The sequence below is a fragment of the Marmota marmota genome, unplaced genomic scaffold (genome assembly GCF_001458135.2).
Source record: "Marmota marmota marmota unplaced genomic scaffold, marMar, whole genome shotgun sequence".
Classification (NCBI taxonomy): Eukaryota; Metazoa; Chordata; class Mammalia; order Rodentia; family Sciuridae; genus Marmota; species Marmota marmota.
Genome location: NW_026000206.1, coordinates 4,745,236 through 4,763,096, shown reverse-complemented (window position 1 = coordinate 4,763,096; position 17,861 = coordinate 4,745,236). Strand labels below are relative to the sequence as shown.

The 17,861-nt window shown below is 53.6% G+C and overlaps 1 protein-coding gene across 29 annotated transcripts in view; it reads right to left on the bottom strand.

The window, feature by feature from the left end:
• The window catches only part of Tacc2 (transforming acidic coiled-coil containing protein 2), a 176,474-nt gene that overhangs the window by 52,102 nt on the left and 106,511 nt on the right, over positions 1-17,861 (bottom strand). For 2 of the 29 annotated variants that reach the window (XM_048791346.1, XM_048791345.1), the window contains exon 1: positions 16,383-16,752. The exons of 24 other annotated variants lie outside the window; for them this stretch is intronic. In XM_048791346.1, the coding sequence (XP_048647303.1) occupies positions 16,383-16,450 (68 nt within the window). In that variant the 5' untranslated portion in view covers positions 16,451-16,752. Of the gene's footprint in view, positions 1-16,382; positions 16,965-17,861 lie in introns of those variants that run through there. 3 more of the 29 variants (XM_048791347.1, XM_048791344.1, XM_048791348.1) reach the window with 3 other exon arrangements.

Sequence of the window (17,861 nt, the reverse complement as noted above, 5' to 3'; positions counted from 1 at the left end):
GTACTAGGAATTGAACCCAGGGGTGGCTCTACCACTGAGCCACATCCCCAACCCTTTTTATTTCTCATTTTGAGACAGGGTCTCACTAAGTTGCGGAGGCTGGCCTTGAACTTGTGATCCCTCAGCCTGGTGAGTCACCGGATCACAGGTGTGCACCACTGTGCCCATTTTGGTTTAGTTTTTGTTACATTTCACTTATCTGAAAACTGGTCATTCTCAAGGTCCTGCCAGTAGATGTTCAACAAATTCGTCCCACAGAGATTCCCCACTAGCCAGACAATTCTCCAGAATGCCTCTTTCCTGCTCTGCTAAATACATGATCCTGTGTGTCACAGAGTCTCCATCACAATTTTGTTCATTGAAATAAAAGAAGCACATGGACTAGACATGGTGTGGCCAATGTGACATGGTGTGGCCAATGTGCTGTGGTAAGAGCCTGTGAAACTGGGGAAGTTTTAAAAGCTCGTTTGTTACCACATGCCACAGTCTGCAAACTGTGCCTGGGTACAATAAGGAGAGAAAGACTTAAATCCTTTGTCCCTCCCTTCCAGACCTCCTTAAAGACTGCAGCCCGGGCACACTCAGGGCCTGGGAAGCCACTCCCTCTGCTCTCACCCATGACGCAGCAATGCCAGCTCAGTCTTTGACCCACTATTACAAATCCAAACCAATGAAAGTCTAAATTCAGGCCCCTACTTTGCCTGGAACACATGAATTACAGGATTCTGAAGACTTGAGCAGACAGCAGAACAATCTCCATCAAAAAGAAAACTGAGCATCAACAGCTCTGGTTCTAGCTTCATGCTCTGCCACCTGTGAGGTGAGCACCTCTGGACAGGTGCCTAACAGCCCTGGGCCTCAGTTTCCTGCACCACGGGCAGCTGGAGAGAGGGGAGGACAGTGCCATGCACGGGTGCTCTGGGAGCTGGGTCTGCATCTGTAGGGCAGATGCCAAGCACCTGTACAGAGCCCAGCACTTAGAAGGCATTTACTCACCAGTCTTCAAAGGGTTAGAACTCTATGACTGCCCGGCTCAGTGGTGCACACCTAAAACCCCAGTGACCTGGGAGACCCTGAGCCACTTAGCAAGACCCTGTCTCAAAATAAAAAAGTAAAATAAAAGGGGGTTGGGGTATAGCTCAGTGGTTAGGCGCCCCTGGGTCTAATCCCCGATGCCAAAAACAAAACAAAACAAAATGAACCACAACAAAAAAAACTCTACAACTAAAATCACCGAGTCCTTCACGTAACACATCAGAGAAACCTAAAAACAATCATGTTCCCATTTTCTTTAAAGTCCTGTGGCTGAGAGACAGCTGCACCAGTGATTCATGAGTTTACAGAGCAATGAAAAAGGAACGTGACTTTTCTTGCTCTTCCCACACATCAACACACACACACACACACACACACACACACACACAGCTAAAATGCTGTGGGTGAGGAATTGTAAAATTAAGCAATAAATCTCACTCGAATGTTTACTGAATTAATCCAATCACTCAGAGAGAACCCGTAATCAGCCAGGAGAGCTGAAGCTGTTGGCTGCAGGCTCCAGGAAGCACTGGGGGTCTCCCTCTGGCGTTCCCAAGAAGGGGGGCCTCCAGGAGTTGAGACATGGAGAGCGCGGGAGCCAGTCACCACACAGCTGGGGAGAAGGTTCCAGAGGGCGGCTGGCAAGTGCAGAAGGGGCTGGGGTGTGGCTCAGGGGGACAACTCCTCCCAGCACACACAAGGGCCTGGGTTCAGCCCTGTGCACCTCAAAAAATACCCAAGGAGAAAAGGCTTCAGCCACCTGGGAGAATGAAGTAGACAGGGAGGAGAAGGTCTGCCAGGAGGCCTGAGAGAGGGCAGCAGTGACAATGACCCTAGCCCTGTTGAGCATATGCGGAGCTGGGAAGCCATGCAGGGCTTGGCCCTGGGGAAGGACTTGCCCTGGGTCATGTTTCCAGAAGGTCCTTCTGACCGCTGAGACCCACAGCACGGACAGGAATGGCAGGATTTGAGACAGCCCTGGGAGGTTACAGTGACAGGTGTCAAGGAGAACGGCAATTTCAACCTGTGCTCCTTCAAAAAGTCTTGGCTAAAAAGTGCATTTGTTTTTACTTGCACTATAATGAATACAGGGAAGAAACGGTTTTTCTTAACTCCAAGAGATTCTGAATCTCTTGTGTACTGGCTGATTTAATAGCGGCAGAAACATCATAGCCATAATCGTGGTTTAAATATGACAGGGCTGATAAGTAACCCTGGATTTCAATTATACGCTTAACAAAGCTCCAATGGACAGATATAACTTCCCACATCAAACAAGCATTGCTATCTCAAGGTTAAGGGTTCTGTGGCAATGACCCAACTGAGTTAAAAATAGACTCGGAGCTGACCTTCTTGCCAACAAGTTACTCTACCGTTATCGGATAAGCAAAGACACACAGATGCATCTGAGGACGGTCACCTGGCCATTTCTCTTCATCATGCCTCCAGCCTCCGGTGCACACAAAGCTCCTTGCTTTACGTTTACAACAGATGTCAAGGGCCAGCCCTGGGCTTCGTGTCCCAAGCCGCCTGCACAAAGGCTGAAAGCTGCCACTATCTCAAAGAGCCGGCTGTTTAAAAGTCGTCTCCTGGCTTTGCAGGAATTCTAGGGTAAGTTGAGCTACATAATTAGGGGCTGGCTGGGCTACATAACCAGGGGTTTCAGTTGAACCACATAATTGGGGGTTTGTCTTTTCTTCTTAGTTCATCACAGAACTGTTGACTGATCATCACAATCAAAAGGAAAGAATCGGGGATTCCGGGTGACAGGTGCACGGCACCTGCGCCAGCATGAATGGGGACGCTGTCATTTCCACATCAGGTCCCCTTCCAAAGCCAGCACAGGGGCCAGCTGATAAGAACCAAGAGGACCACTGAGGGGATGGCAGCTCCAGGCCAGAGTCCTTAATGACAATGCCACTGAGTCACCACTCCACGGGCACCTGGAGGCTTAGTAGAACCCGTGCAAAAAAGACACCAGTGATGGGGAAGAGCATTTCCAGATAAAGACAAATAATCAGAAACTTAAGTACCATCTTGAAACTGAGGTCCCACAAATCCTCCATGTCCTCTTCAGACACCAACTTCCACCCAAGGACTTGAAGCAAGGAGGAAGAGAGGAGAGGGGAGGAAAGGGAGGGAGGAAGGTGCGTGGCTCCAAGGAGAAAAACTCCGGGTTCCTCACTGTGACGGACGCTCCATGAGGGTCCCCGACTGTCCCTCCTCTGCCAACTCCATGTGCTGGAATCCTAACCTCCAAGCTGATGCTAGGGGTGGTTAGGTCACCAGGGACTCAGGTCCTTAGGAAAGAGGCCCCGGAGAGAACCCCTCACTCCTACTGCCATGTGAGGACATGCCCACCTCTATGACCCAGAAAGGGAGCCCTCACTAGACACCAAGCCTGGCTTGGATATTAGTTGTCCTGGCCTCCATGACTGTGAGAAATACATTTCTGTTGTCCATAAGCCACTGGACTCATGGTATTTCGTTACAGCAGCCAGAACAGACGTCCAGAGTGAGCTTGTGCATCCCACTGACGTGTCCCCAGGACGTCCACCTGAGACCTCTGCAGACTTGCTCCTCACATCTGGGCCCTGGCAAGTGCAGGGCCTTATCTCCTCCCCAGCTCCATTCTCCTGCTGCTCTGAAGACCTCTCACCCCCAGGCCACCTATGGACTGAGACCTCCAAAACCGTGAGCCCCCAAATAAACTTTCCTCCTCTTACTGTTCTTCTCAGGTCCTTTAGTCACAGGAGCAAATGAGCCACTGACATAGTCATAACTCTTTAAAGGCGACAAGCCACATGACCCAAGCGCAGCTGCCTCCTCCTGCCCCTTCCGAGAGGAGGATGTGCTCTATCTGAAGTCCTTACACCCCACCTGCCCCTTCCTGTGTACCTAATCTCACACAGATGGGGCTTTCTGAGGTCACCCCAGCATCTCTGCACCTCCAATCTGATGGCTGGTCAGAGAGCGCACAGCTCGCAGGGGAGATCTACTTTTGTCCACACATACCAAGGGACGTTACCTAACGTGATGTTCCATGTTCTCCAGGGCGGGGATGAGCTGGTCCCCAAGTAGGGACCAGCAGGGGCAGAACAGCAGGCCCAGCCTCTCTATCCCACGACTCCCCGGTGAGGCAGCCTCTCACCCTGAATCCCTGTCCACATAGGGGTGACAGCTGAAGTTCTTCCGAACCAGAAGGACCCCCAGGAATGACCATTTCCAGACAATCCTGAGAGACAGGAACCAGGAGCTGCACTGCCCCACATCCAACCTGACAAATTGCAAACTCCAAATACACAAACTCCAGATAGAAGAGAGGCCACTCGGGAGACGCTCAGCAAGATGAAGTTGGGCCCTTTTCCCTTTCCTGCCTTGAACACAAACCCGAACCTGATCCGTTGACTCCCTTTAACTCCAAGACTTCCACCACCTTCCAGGCCCAGTCCCGGCCATTTCTGCCCGGTCCTGTGGCCACTCCAGTATCTTGGGCCAAGCCCAGCCTCTGTCTCCACTTAGTCCTCTCGGCCAGCAAGGCCCTGTCCTTGCTCCCTCCGCCCGGCACACCCTTCCTGCCCAGCAGAGATCTTGCCAGACTCGAGGGAAGTCTCCTCCTCCATGCAGCCCTCCTGTCCCGCTCTCCCCATCCCTTTGAGCCCTGCTGAAGGCTCCCTGGTGCCTCACCCTGTGTGTCTGGTGTCAGCCTCCCCCAGTAGACTGCAAGCTCCCTGCAGGCCAGGCTGTGCACCCCATAAGTCACCCTGCCCCCCGCCCCACATCCACAGGGCCCAGCCTTGTTCTTCACCTGCAGCCCATCCTGCCACCCGGGCCCTTTCCACTGTACAGTTCAACTGCTCCAATTTCATCTTCTAACATTTTTGACCAATAACATGCTTCCTCGGGGTGTGGCGGAGGGACTTCCCAGGTGGGATTAAAACGGCACCCAGGAAACCACAAGCAGTACTTGCACCTTGACTGGGAAACACGATATGTGAGCCCTGGAGGTGCATGAAGAACAGAAGTGCATGGGGCGGTGGGGTGCATGCTGGTCTGAGCAGCTGGCTCTGAGGTCAGCACCCTCCTCCCACCTCCCAGGCAGGAAGGGTTTCCTCACTGCTACCAACTGTCCAGAACAGTGACACTAGTGTGGCCCTCCCACAAACTATCAGCACTTCAGTGTTTTTTTTTTTTTTTTTTTTTTAAAGTGGAAAGGTTTCTGACACAGTCCTCATAAAACCCCTAGTGTTGACTTTGACCTTGAGCCCTAGCAGGAAACTCAGAAGGGGGTGGGGTGGGTAGGGGTGGGGCAGGGGAGGGGGTAGATTTTTTTTTTTTAATTTTTTTTTTTAAAGAGAGAGACACAGAGAGAAAATCTTTAATATTTATTTTTTTTAGTTCTCGGCAGACACAACATCTTTGTTTGTATGTGGTGCTGAGGATCGAACCCGGGCCGCACGCATGCCAGGCGAGCGCGCTACCGCTTGAGCCACATCCCCAGCCCACTTCAGTGTTTTTCTTCACGAGGAATTATGCTGTATTTAAAAAAAAAAAAAAAAAAACCCAACCCTCGATGATCTCACATCCATATAGAGGATAAAACTGAACTCACAGAAGCAGAGGGCAGGATGGTGGGTACTGAGGGTGAAGCAGGCCGCGGGTGGGAAGATGTAGGTTAAGTGGTACAAAACTTCAGCCAGAGCAGAGGAATAAGTTCAAGAGCTCAACCGGATAACTTGGTGACTAGTTAATAACCTCGTGTCGTACACTTGAAAATTCAAGAGAGCCCATTTTAAGTGTTGCCTTTTACACAAAAGGTATGTGAGGTGATACATGTGTTAATTAGCTCGACTCAGGCTCTGCATAATGCATACAGATTCCAAAACATGACACAGTATCTACAATTTTATTTGTCAAAAAAAAAAAAAAAAAATCCCATGAGCACAATACTTCAGAACATTCTGCACATCATTTCTTCTCCGGGGTCTCCAAACACACATGTCCGCTCTGACTTCTGCCCCCACTCTGCGGAGTTCTGCAGGTCGCAGAAGCTGATCGTCCACAGCGAGTGGGCACTGCCACGTTCCCAGATGGTGAGGGAGGCATGCACTGACCAGCGCCCTGTCCACTGGCTGTGTGGGGTACCTGTCAAAACCTGGCACTGTTCCTACCAGTGTAGGAGGCTGGGCACGATCTCCCCTCTCTACGGAAGGAGAGTTGGGTCAGTTTATCACACACACCCTCACCCTGCAGGCTACCTGCCTCATGACCCAGGGAGCACACAGGACTCACAGATATGGATGGACAGGGGCACCAGGTGGGAAAAAAACAAAGAGGAAATGAAAAGCCCCAGTCCGAGGAAAGAACACCGTACTGCCCAGAGGCCCTCAAGCACGACCCCACCACAGGGACAGACAGTCCCACCTGGGAGGGGACCACAGGATAAGGGAGCTCTGCTGGCCAGGGCCCCCACCCAGCCCAAGTCTGCTGTCCACTCTATGGGAGAGGAGGCTGGTGACCTCAGGGCCTTGGAATCCAGGGGCAGCCCAGACCGTGCAGTCTGCGGGAGGGTGAGCGCTGGAGGTGGAGAGGGGTCAGCGCTCCCGGCCCAGGAGCCATACAGCGGGCTCAGACACACCCTCACCTGTGACCAGAGCAGTTGGATGGGAAGGACATGGACAAGGAGTACCTCTCCTCTGAAGTCCCTGCAGCAGAGCCCTTTCCCCGCCCATCAGCAGCAAGGCTCCAGGGACACACTGCCAGGAGCGCCCAGTCACACACGCCCACCCTCCTCCTGGCCCTCGGGTTACTTTTCTCAGGCTTTGCCCTGGCACCTGAGGATGCTCACTCCAGGTGCCAAAGCCCAGCAGCTGTCCCAGGAGCAGGTTGCCTTCTGTGGTCCCCCAGTTAGCGTAGCTGTTGAAGGGCATTTGTGACCAAGCCAAGGACCAGGGCCCAGAGCTCCCTCTTCTCAGTGTCCATACCTCCCTACCTGGGCCACGGGTCCAGTGTCAATGCAGCTCAGAAGCTGAGGCAGGAAACCCCACAGCAGCTGCATGCCTGTTAGAGGGCTTAGGAGGGCAAGACCACTCCAGGGAGGTCAGCTCTGGCAGATCAAAGAAGATGATTCCAACACCATACATCCTGATGCTCCAGTGTTTGGATTTTTTTGGACTTTGGGGGTATTTTTTTTTGCGGGGGGCGGGGAATGCAGGTGTCCTTTTCCTAAAGCCATCCTGACAATTACCTCTGTAGGAACCCTACCTGTCAGTCACGGGAGACATGTTCCCTCTTTTTTTTTCTTCCTACTTGCAACAGAGGGTGTCTAAGGCCACAGGCAAAGCCCTGTGTGAGGAAGGGCCATTCTGGGTGCAGCTCTGTGCAGGACACTCTAGACTCTAGGCCCCTGGTCACCAGACCTGTCCTGCTTAGCGCACATGAACTTGCACAGGAGTTCCAGCTCAGGGCTCTCCACAGGCTGGAAACCAAAGGGTGCTGGAGCCTTAAGCGGCCCCACAACTCCCCTACAGCCCCCGTTGGCTCTCTGTGCACCTCTGCCTTTTCCTGCTCCTGGAGACTGATGCTGAGCAGTGAGCCCCACTCGCCCCGCAGCCCTGTGCCCCAGAAAAGTACCCTAGGGCCGCTGCATGGGACATTCGCACTCCCAGGATCCCGAGAGTTTGGCTCGACCTGCACGTGTGCAGCTGTTTTCCCTGAAGTGAAGCAGCAGCCCCTGCCTTCCTCCTGGAGGGAAAATCCTTCCAGAGCACTCCAGGCTCCTCCCTTTAATACAGAACAAGGAGCAATTAATTAGCAAGCGTCATCAGGGCAAAGGGAAGTGAGTGACTCTCCAGTCGGGAGCCCCCTTGGATTGCTTCTGAAGTTCCAGAGAGATCGAGATCTGACCCACACAGCCCTTGCTCAGGACTGGACTGCAACACGAAACAGCTCCTCCAGGTGACAGGCGACAAACAGGCAGACAGGTCCTGTGACCTTCTCCCCCAGCAGAGGACAACATAGCCCAGGCTTTTTCTAAATCAAACTTCAGCCTAGACCTATTAAAACCACGGAGCTAGAACATGAAATTAAGACCCCAGGGAGTCTCTGGCATGTCCCTGGGACTTTGATCGCATCCATTTAGTCTCTGGGCTTCTGTCTGTTGGAGGTTGGGTCATTTTAACTCAGTCTCAACAGGTGTGGTTACCGAAAGGCCATGATTTATCCCAGCACCTCTGGGCTTGCTGGGCCTCAGGAGAGATCAACTCCCTCTTGAAATGTCTGTATCCGTCTCCCTTAGAACTAACCTGCCTAAGGAGCCAGGAGTCAGATCCTACAGGACAAAGAGGAGCTACAACTCAGGGAGGAGCTGGATCTATGGCCCAAGTTCAGTCATTTTTATCCCTAAATAAACTATCCACTACATCTCCTCCTGGGACAAAGAATTTGCAGTTTCAGCTGTTTCCCCGTCCTGGGAAGTTTCCTGTCTTAAGCTTGCTAAGTAACATATAGTCCATCTAAAAATATGTATTTTAAGCAAATTGCAAGTTAAAGGGAAATGATTTGAAGTGGCTACCTGACACACTCTGAATCATGACAAGGAGGAGCCGCCTACGAGACATTTACAAGGTTCCTATGAGAGTTAAGCAATTTTCACTGAAGAAAAAGCCCTCGGTGACTAAGATTCTGATGCTTCCGTTCCAAAATCCCCAGACTTTGGCACCACAGTCCTGCAGACCATGTGAAGCTGACATGTTGGCGTACACTGGGCCCAGCAGCTGGCCTGAGTCCTCAGCTCATGAGGACACACAGGTGCTGTCCCTGCCTCTGTCCTGCTACCCCAGGCCCCACTGCTTTGCCCGGAGCTATAGGCTGCCTTAGGCACAACTGCATCCCTGTCCCCTCTCAGGAGGAAGCAGCAACACACAGGAAATGGTCCCTCCTGAACAAGGCAGAACCCTGCGCCAAGTCCACCACCCCGACAGGCGACGTGGTGCCCACCACTGGGGAGTGGGGGCACAACAGGCCACCTCCCAGGTCCAGGAGCCCCCTCCTTTATCAGAGCCAAGAAGGCAGGCACAGAGGGGAGGGGCCGCTCACAGGCCCGCACCAGCCTCCTCACAAGGCTCTGCAGGGCTGTTGATGGGCACCTGGTCCCCCCAACCACGGGACGGAGGTTGGAGGTGGAGGTGGGACAGGGAGAAGATGCCACAGGTGGAAGGAGGTGGAGGCAGAGTGGCGCTGAGCACAGAGGTTTGGGAGAAAACAGCGAGCGTGCAAGAGGAAAGAGACAGACGGGGAGGAGTGGGGCTGGAGGAAGGAGGGAGGGCTCCCGCTGTCACCTGCACTGTCACCTGCGTGACCTGCCAGTAGCTCTACCCCAGGCTGCAAGCTTCCTGGGGCACTCAGTAGAGAACGTTGAGGCAGGGACTCACTTCCTCTAACAGAGGCACCATGAGGACCCTCTTTTGCCACCATGACGCCAGGCAGGCGGGTGCCGTGCCCACTCAGGTGGCAGCAGCAGGCCAGGTCCCCAGAACCCCACACCCAAGGCACCCAGCGGAGGCCAGCACTGCCCACCGCCCCATGGACAGCAGATGTGGCCGATTTTCCTCGCTAGTAAGACTCCCATCCGTCTGTTCACCTAAGCATTCGTTCAACAAATATTTACTCTCTGCCAGGTGCTGGCACGTGCCAGGTGCCGGGGGGAGAAGAATAAGCAGAATGCCCTCACCTCGGGCTGGTGAGAACAGTTAAATACAGCAAATGATCACCAACTGTGCCGGTATCAAGAACCCCAAAGAGGGGATGATGCAGAGCTGCGATCTCCAGTGTGACAGCCACTTGTCAAATGTCACTGTGTTAATTTGAATTAAACAGAATTTAATATTTGATTTCTGGGTTGCACTAGTCACCTTCTGAGGACTACTGCACTGGACAGTGCAGATGACAGGGCCCTTCCATTGCCACAGAGGTTCAACTGGACAGCACTGGAGAAGAATGGCAGGTCAACCCATGGAGAAGCCAAGCTGGGGAAGCAGCTGGCCAGAGCAGCTCAGGGTGAAAGGCCTTCCTGGAGACCCTTGGCATGCATGAAGGCCCTGAGGCAGGAAAGCATTGCACAGAGAGCTGCCAGGTGACCCATGTTGGGGAATATCAGGCAAGGAAGGGGAGGACTGTAGGCCCTGCAAGGGGGTTGAGGTTTGACTAGACACAATGGAAATGGTCACAGGGTTTTATCCAGGGAAGGCCCATCACCTGGGCTGTCCTACGAAGAAGGGAAGTGAGGGAAAAGAAGACAAGACTAGACCTCTGGGTTCTGGTTTGAGTACTCGGCTGGATGAGGTCCCATGTGCGGAGCTGGGAGACGATGGGGCTGGGTTAGCTGGAATGTGCAATTGGGGGTTTGGGTTTTGGGCATGCTGGGGACGGAGCCCAGGCAGGCCCTCTAAGTAGGCTGCATCCCCAACACAGTTTTGTTCTGGGAGAAGGACGGTCATCAGAGTGCTACCTGGGACACATTAAGGCTGAGCTACCGGGAGCAGTCCAAGGATGGGCATGGTGCTCAGAGAGACACGGGAGGCTGCCCAGGTCAACGACAGGAGGGCTCCTGCACTGACGGACAGCCTGTGGCCCTCAGGGCACGGGACCGGGTCTGAGCCCTGCGCCTACCATCTGGATAACCCGCTCACTGCCCGCTCCTGGGAGCAGAGGGCTGCTAGAACATGACCCGTGCTACCTGTGGCTGCCTCTCCACAGCAACTGGAGAGCTGGGGTCCACCCAAGCCCTGGTGTCTACTATCTGACCCTTTACAGAAGGAGCCTGCTGACCCCTTGGTTTAAACCATCCAGAGGACTCGGTTTCTTTATCTGTGAAATTCACCCACCTCACAGGGTCAACGGATATAAAATTTCCATAATGAAAAAGTCTGTCACACAGAGACGGGCACAAAAGTCTCTACCGAGTACTGAGCCGAGCCTGCCTAGCAAGACCAAGTGGTACTGATACCACAGCGTCCAGCTCCATTTCCACACTGGCAACAGCACATGGCCCCCGGGACCTGCCCTCCACACACAACCGTGGATGTGCATTTGTCAATATATACAGAACCAGGGTCCACATCCAGTGCAGGACGGGCATGAGCCCAGTTCTGACTCTGTCGCTTCTTTGTGCTGGGTGTCCCCTGACCCCTTAGCCATTTGTAACAAAAGCCCGAGTCCGCGAACCGTTGATTTTCACAGAACAACTGCTTACAATGCCTAAGCCCACATGGTCGACCTTAAGGGGTAAGGACACAATTGTTCAGCATCATTTGGTCACCCTGACACTGCCCTCGCCGGGTGATCCATCTGGCAAGAGCAGCCAATCGTCTACCAGGCTACAGTTGTTTCCTAGGCAACCAACAATCTAGCCACAGAAACAGGCTGGAGACTGTGGAAAGAAACACCTGGACATGGACCAGAGGGTCAATGGCAGGGAGTGACCCAGACTCCCCTGATCTGGCCGCAATGCCCTTCTGCAGAATCACACTCCACGACACCAGGTTTCTAGCTGCCGGCCCAGGCCCAGCAGAAGGGGTGGCAGGATCCCCTGGACTTGCAGGAGCTACCCAGAGGCCTCAGAATCTGCTTCAGCCCTCTATAGGGAGCCTCAGGAAAGGCCCACAGAGGTGGTGGGGAAGGGCAGAATCCACGGAGTCCCGGGCATTCAGCCACAGGGCCAGACCAGAGATCTAGGACTGGTGCTGGGTGTGGGGGGAGGGAGAGGCAGCCGTGGGGAGCTGCTGGGCTCCAGTCCCCAGCCCCCATTCAACAGATAAGGTTGCAGCTTATTCAGTTTGGCAGGGGGAGGGGACTACTAATTGTTTCAACAATAATATAATATCCAAAGTGAAATCTGCTTCCGGGAACTCAGAAACTGGCTGCAGTCCACTTTTGGAACGCTGTCACTTGTTTGAAATGACTTAGCCAATAGCTGCCTCAAGAAACAAGGCTTTGAAACAGATCCAGTGAGAGCTGATGAAAGATTCCTGATGGGGCACCAGCAGCCTTTCTGGCCTCCTGAGGCTGTGAGGCTGGAGATTTTCAGGGATGGGTATCTCCTCTGCTTTTGCAGTCATCAGGCATTTTCCTCATCTCAAATCTTTACAGACCCAGCGTCTTGTTTCTGAGAAAGCCCATAAGGGCAGGTGGGCAAGATCATTCCCATGGACCCTCTCAACAGCTCCCAGACTGAGACCCAAAAAAGGTCAAGAGCCACACAAATGATGGAAGAGATCAGAAACCTGCCTCTGGTCTGCAACCACATCGGAAATGCAGAGCTCCAAGCCATTCTGCCTGGGGAGGTGGTGCCTAAGAGCTTTCTCTGTTCTTAGCTCTGATCCAACCCACTTTTCACACCCCAGTCCAAGCTTATCAGCTTGCACCCCACCCCCAGCCCCAGTTTTCATCCACTGACTAGGTCCTTAGTCACCAGGCTGTAACCTTGGCTTTGGATCTGCCACTACCTGTGAAGCCAGGTTTAAAGACAGGTAGTGAATGGGAGTTCATAACCCACTTGAATCAAAGTGTGAAATATGATATATCAAGAACTATGTAATGTTTTGAACAGCCAACAATAAAAAAATTAAAAAAAAAAAAAAAAGACAGGTAGTGAGTGCAGTTAGGTAAATGGGTCTAATATGGAGTAAAATGAAGGCCATGTTGAGAATGGAGCCTGGGAAGGCAGAGCAGCACTGGGGGAAATTGAGATGTTAATGTCCCCAAGGCCCAGAGCCCTTTCTAAAGAAATGTTAATGGAGCAGCTCCCAGCAAACAGGGGGGTGCTCACCAGAAGCACCCCAGGCCCTTCCTGCCCAGATTACTCCTCAGGCCCATCTGCCCCTCACCTTTTGGGTCTCCCCCCTACATTCCATCACTGCAAGACGACAGAACAAAGGGCAGAAATGGGGGAAAGCTGAAAGAAGCTATGAAAAAGGGAAGAAAAAGAAGCTATAAAAAGGGGAAGACATGGCCCTTCCACAGATTCCACCTCCTGGGTCCTCTTCTTCCTCCGGGGAGAAGTCCTTTCTGCTGTCCTTAATAAGCCTCTACTTTGCACTCCACACTGGCCTCGTGTGCCTCTCTGGTGTCGCACTTCAGCACTGGGGAAGTAACACCTGCACCCTTCCTTCCCTCGCCAGCTCCGCAGTCTCCACGGCATTCAGCTTCCTCCTCTCTCACTCGCCTCCTGGCACGGCCACTGGATCCTCCCGGGACCCACATTTGCAGTTTGCTCCTGGGGACTAAGGCCTGAGTGGTGCACACGCCCAGAAGGCAGAGCTCCTGGCAGAATTGGCTCTTTGGCTCTCAGATGGTAATGGCTCTCCGTGGCTGAGATGCTGGGGCCTGGAGGAAGCTGGGAGAGACCCTGGGATGGAGTCGCCAACTACCCGAAGGACAAAGTACTTAATGCTGCCTCACTTAACAGAAACCAAGTCCCACGGGCAGGAAGAAGGCGGGATAGAGTCGCTCATCACTAGAGAAAGACCACTCCCAATGCCCGCCCCCCCAGCCAGGGTGCTGAGAACAGTTTCCATGTGGAGTCTCCCTCTCCTTGTTACCCAATTTCTCCATGGACATGGCCACTGTTGCCTTCAGAAGGTCTTTCCCAGTAAGGAAAGGAGCAGCAGCGGTGGCCATGGGTTGCTGGAGGACTTGGAAGGAGAGGAGCTGTACCTAGCTCCAGGCTTCTCCAACTCCGACCTGCCCCAAATCACCTGGCATCTTTACAAACTTGGGGTGAAAAGGGAAGTTCTGATTCAGCCGCCTGGGGCAGGGCCTGAGACGCTGCAGTTCTAACAGGCCCTGGGATGCCGATGCTGCAAGTTTGTGGGCCACACAGGGCGGAGCAAGGGACCAGCCACCTTGAGCCTTCACCTGCTGCTCCATTCTCCAATCCCACAGGCCCTCCTGCCCCTCCAGCCTCCTCCTTCCCCATGCCCCCTCTCTCCTGTACAGGACAATTCTGTCAGCTAGGGCTACAAAAGCTGCCCAATGGCACCCAAACCTGCAATCTGAAAGAAAGAATTCCTGGGGGGTGGGGGGATGCTTCAGTCACTTCCAAATCCTCTCTTGGCTTCACTCTTATACTTGGCCCTCTGCAGACCCACCTATCATTGGAGGGGGGGAAAAAAAAAACTGATTCCAGTTGTCACAGGCTGCAGCTGGCGGCAGGTGAGCACCCCAGGTTGTCTCATTCCTGCACCCCCAATAGCAGCATCTTACAACAGAAGCTCTTTTCTGTGCGGACCCATGGCGCTGTCTCGTGTATTATTCACGTGCATGCATTTTTAGGGGCAGGGAAATACATAGGATCACGAAAGACTTGTGCCTGGGTAGGAAAGAGGTGCACTCAATACATTTTTTTTTACAGCCCTCTAGATTGCAGTGGGTGCATCTGCAGTAGAAAGGTAAGCCCCAGCTACACGTACAGCAGAGATGGGTTTTGAAGAAGGACAGGTGCTAGGAATGGCATTGTCCCCAAACATTTCCTCTTTCGTTTTTTAGAACAAAAATGTTAGGGGACAGAGCGTGGGATTTGGCGAAAGAGTAAATACACTATCTTCAAATCGTATTCAGAGAAATTTCAGAAGCATCAGCTCCGGGGAGAGAAGCCTCCGGCAGGTACATATAGACCAACTTGACCACAAAAATATTTGATAAGCAGTTTCTGTTACAATGTGGCCATTCAGCCTGAAGTTTTACTTAAAACCCCCTATCCCCACAGTGCAGAGCCTTAGAGGACCTTATCCAGAAAGGCGACCTAACAGAATCTTTCCAGACTCAGCCTTCAGCCAACAGAACACAGGTCATTTATTAATTCAACTGGGAAAGAGGGCGGGGATGTCAGAGACTGGCGAGCTGAATTTCCAGTGGCTGAGGAGCACATTTTCCCAAACACAGGGTCACATTATCCTTCCCGAGTCTCTGAAGCACTTTGGTAGGTATGAGCTGTAACAGCCGGCCAGCTGGTGCCCATCCTGGACTAGCTCATTCCTACTTCAGAGACTCCTAATAAATAGGCTCGAATTGTTCTTTTCCTCATGCTCGACAGCGTGCGTTTCCAAGCAAACAATACTGCACCAGAATGAGAACCTGGGCAGCACAGAGCAAGGTTCCCGGCATAAAACAAAAACAATCCTCCACACCAAGCGCCTCCATTGTCAGATGATGCCGTCTCAAGTTACAGGAAGGAAGACAAATTATGGGTGCACACCTGCCCCAGAACTGGAGCCTGCAAAACCGAGAGGCTCAGCCCAGCATGACATCACCACACGGGGCCAGTTTCTCTCAAGTCCTTGCTGGGGCTGGGGAGGAAGCCCCCACCCCCGTGTGGGGCCCCATCCCTACTACAACACACAGACCACTCCCTGCTATCTCTAAATCTCCACATTGAGGGCTCCCAAGAACCCACTGCTTTGCCACCCCCACCCAAGTCTCCAGAAATCTTCTTCTCTGAAACAGACCTTTCTTTGGGAAAGGAAAGCAGTCCTCAGAGTGGACTCGGAGGCCCACTTTGGACGCCAGCCTGACTTGCTGAAATGCGACCCAGCAGGCAGACCTAGTCAATAAGCCCCATCCTCCAAACACGCCTGGGTAGGCGACAGAGAGGACCATAACAGAAGGGCAATTCTAATAAACACTCATCAAGGAAAGAGGCCACTTCTGGGCACATTAGCTCTGTGGTTTACAGAAAAGATCGGATTCCTGGATCGATGCACAGTCAAGTACTGCCTCAACCAATGACAAGGCTGTTCGCTGTCTTTACTAATAATAGCAGCGGCCTTGTCTTCCAGTGTTCACCAGAGTACATGGGCGATCCTTAGGCTACCTGCACTACTGTCCACCAGCGAGCTCTAGCCATCGGCCAGCCAAGTGAGGGGCTGCCCGGTGTGCCAGTGTGTCTCCACCGGCACGGGGCTGCCACCATCGAGGGCTCTTCCTTAAGAGAAGGCCTTCCCACACTCTGGTTGTTCCCATGCAGGAAATACCACTGTGTGGGGGGTGCAGAGGAAAAGATGCTGATAGAGCAAGAAGCCCCCAACCATGCACCCTGCTGCTGAACAATCAAAACCGAATTCCAAAGGGTCGTTTCTGCTCCCAGTAGTATCTTGGGGCTGCCAGATGCTCATAACTGACCGGGCATGAAATGCTACAAGCCGCAGCCACCAGGTAAAGCCTTACAAGGCTGCCGAGAACCCCAGGCCAGCCGCGGCTCCAGGCTGCACGGGCTAGGAGAGGCACACTAACAAAGCGGGGCAGCCTCTCCTCCCTCTGGGGGGCTCTGGGCAGCCGGACGCAGCACTTACATGGCCTCGGAAACCTCCTGGTTCAGGTCGCTGGCTGGGGCTAGCTGCAGGGACTGCGACCCTCCCATCCTCGCTGCGCCCTGGCGTGCAGGCTAGCCGCGAGCAGGGCCAGCGTCCTGGCGCGGTTCCTCCAGCCGGGGGCCCGGGGCGGGCCGGCCGGTGGCCGGGGCTGCTGCACTGCAGATGGCAGCAGCCGCTGGCATCCGTAGTAGAGATGGCAGAGAGCTGCGGCTCGCGGCCGGAGCCGGGGCCCTGGGGGCGAGCGCCAAGGCAGTGTGTGCGCGAGTACGGCTGGAGCGCGCCTAGGTGTGCGCGCAGAAGAGCCGGCGCGCACGGCTCTGCCCGGAGCGCGCTAGTGTGAGCGTGAGCGCAGGGGTGGTCCGAATAGATCTTCCCCTCTTAAAGCCCCCGGCAGCCCAGCTCCTGTGTGACGATGATGTCATCACCACCAAGCGGCCCCGACGCCAGCATCTTTACAAAGCTCCAGCGCTGGCTGGCTCCGGAAATGGGGCGGGGGAGAAGGCGAGGACCCTCCCTCTGCGCCCACGTCAAGCCCCAGCCTCTCCAGCCTCTCCCAGGCTGCCCGCATTGTGTGGCTTTGAGATGTAAATATACTGCAGGGTGGGGAGCCAGGGGCCCCAGGAGGGAGGAGTGTGGTGGTCCCCAACCACTGACCACAAGAGTGTGGAAGGTCTCCGTGCAGCGGGCTCATCCCTCCAGGAAAAATGAAATGGTCTCTCCCGCCCCAGAGGTAGGGGCACAGCTGTAGGAACAGGTAAACAGGCGGCAGTGGGAATTGAGAACTGCCCACCTCTTTCTCCTTCAGGGTTTTGGAGGGGCTAAGCCCTGTCCCAGTGGGAGCCTCCGGGCCTGATCCCCCCTTACTGCCTCCAAGGATACCACCTTTGTTCTGTTAAGTTTTCTGCAGGGGTTGAGACAAGCCTGAGAGTAACAGGCTCAGGGCCAGCTCAGGGCTAGGTCTGCAACCCCATCTTTGGCCACTAGATGAGTTTTCCACAAAGACAACCCTGTGCAAAAGCTCACCCTACACAAACAGGCCAGGTAAGCTGCACTGAGGGGCGGGAGTCAGGCCCCATATGCAACAAGAGTACTGGGGAAGACATAGCTCTGTAGCTTGACCTACAATGGCAATATCTTTGACATCCAGTGTGCAACCCCATTCTCCTGCTGGGAAGCAGCCAGATCTTGGCTCCTGGTTCTGAAACTTGCAGGTGTGAGCTCTGAGGCCTTCATGGTGGAAGCTATCAGACAAGGACTCCATCTCCTCACAAGTGCAGTAGGCTTAGGGGTAACCCTGGAATCAGATTGTCCCCTTGTACTTTGCATGCAAAGCAACCACCTTCTGAGCTCTAGACTCACAACTGAACTTAAGTGGAATCACCCATGGGGAAGTTGAAGGCTCTTCTACATTTCCCCATGATTTCTTAACCCACAGGGCAGTCAGCCTAAATTGTATCT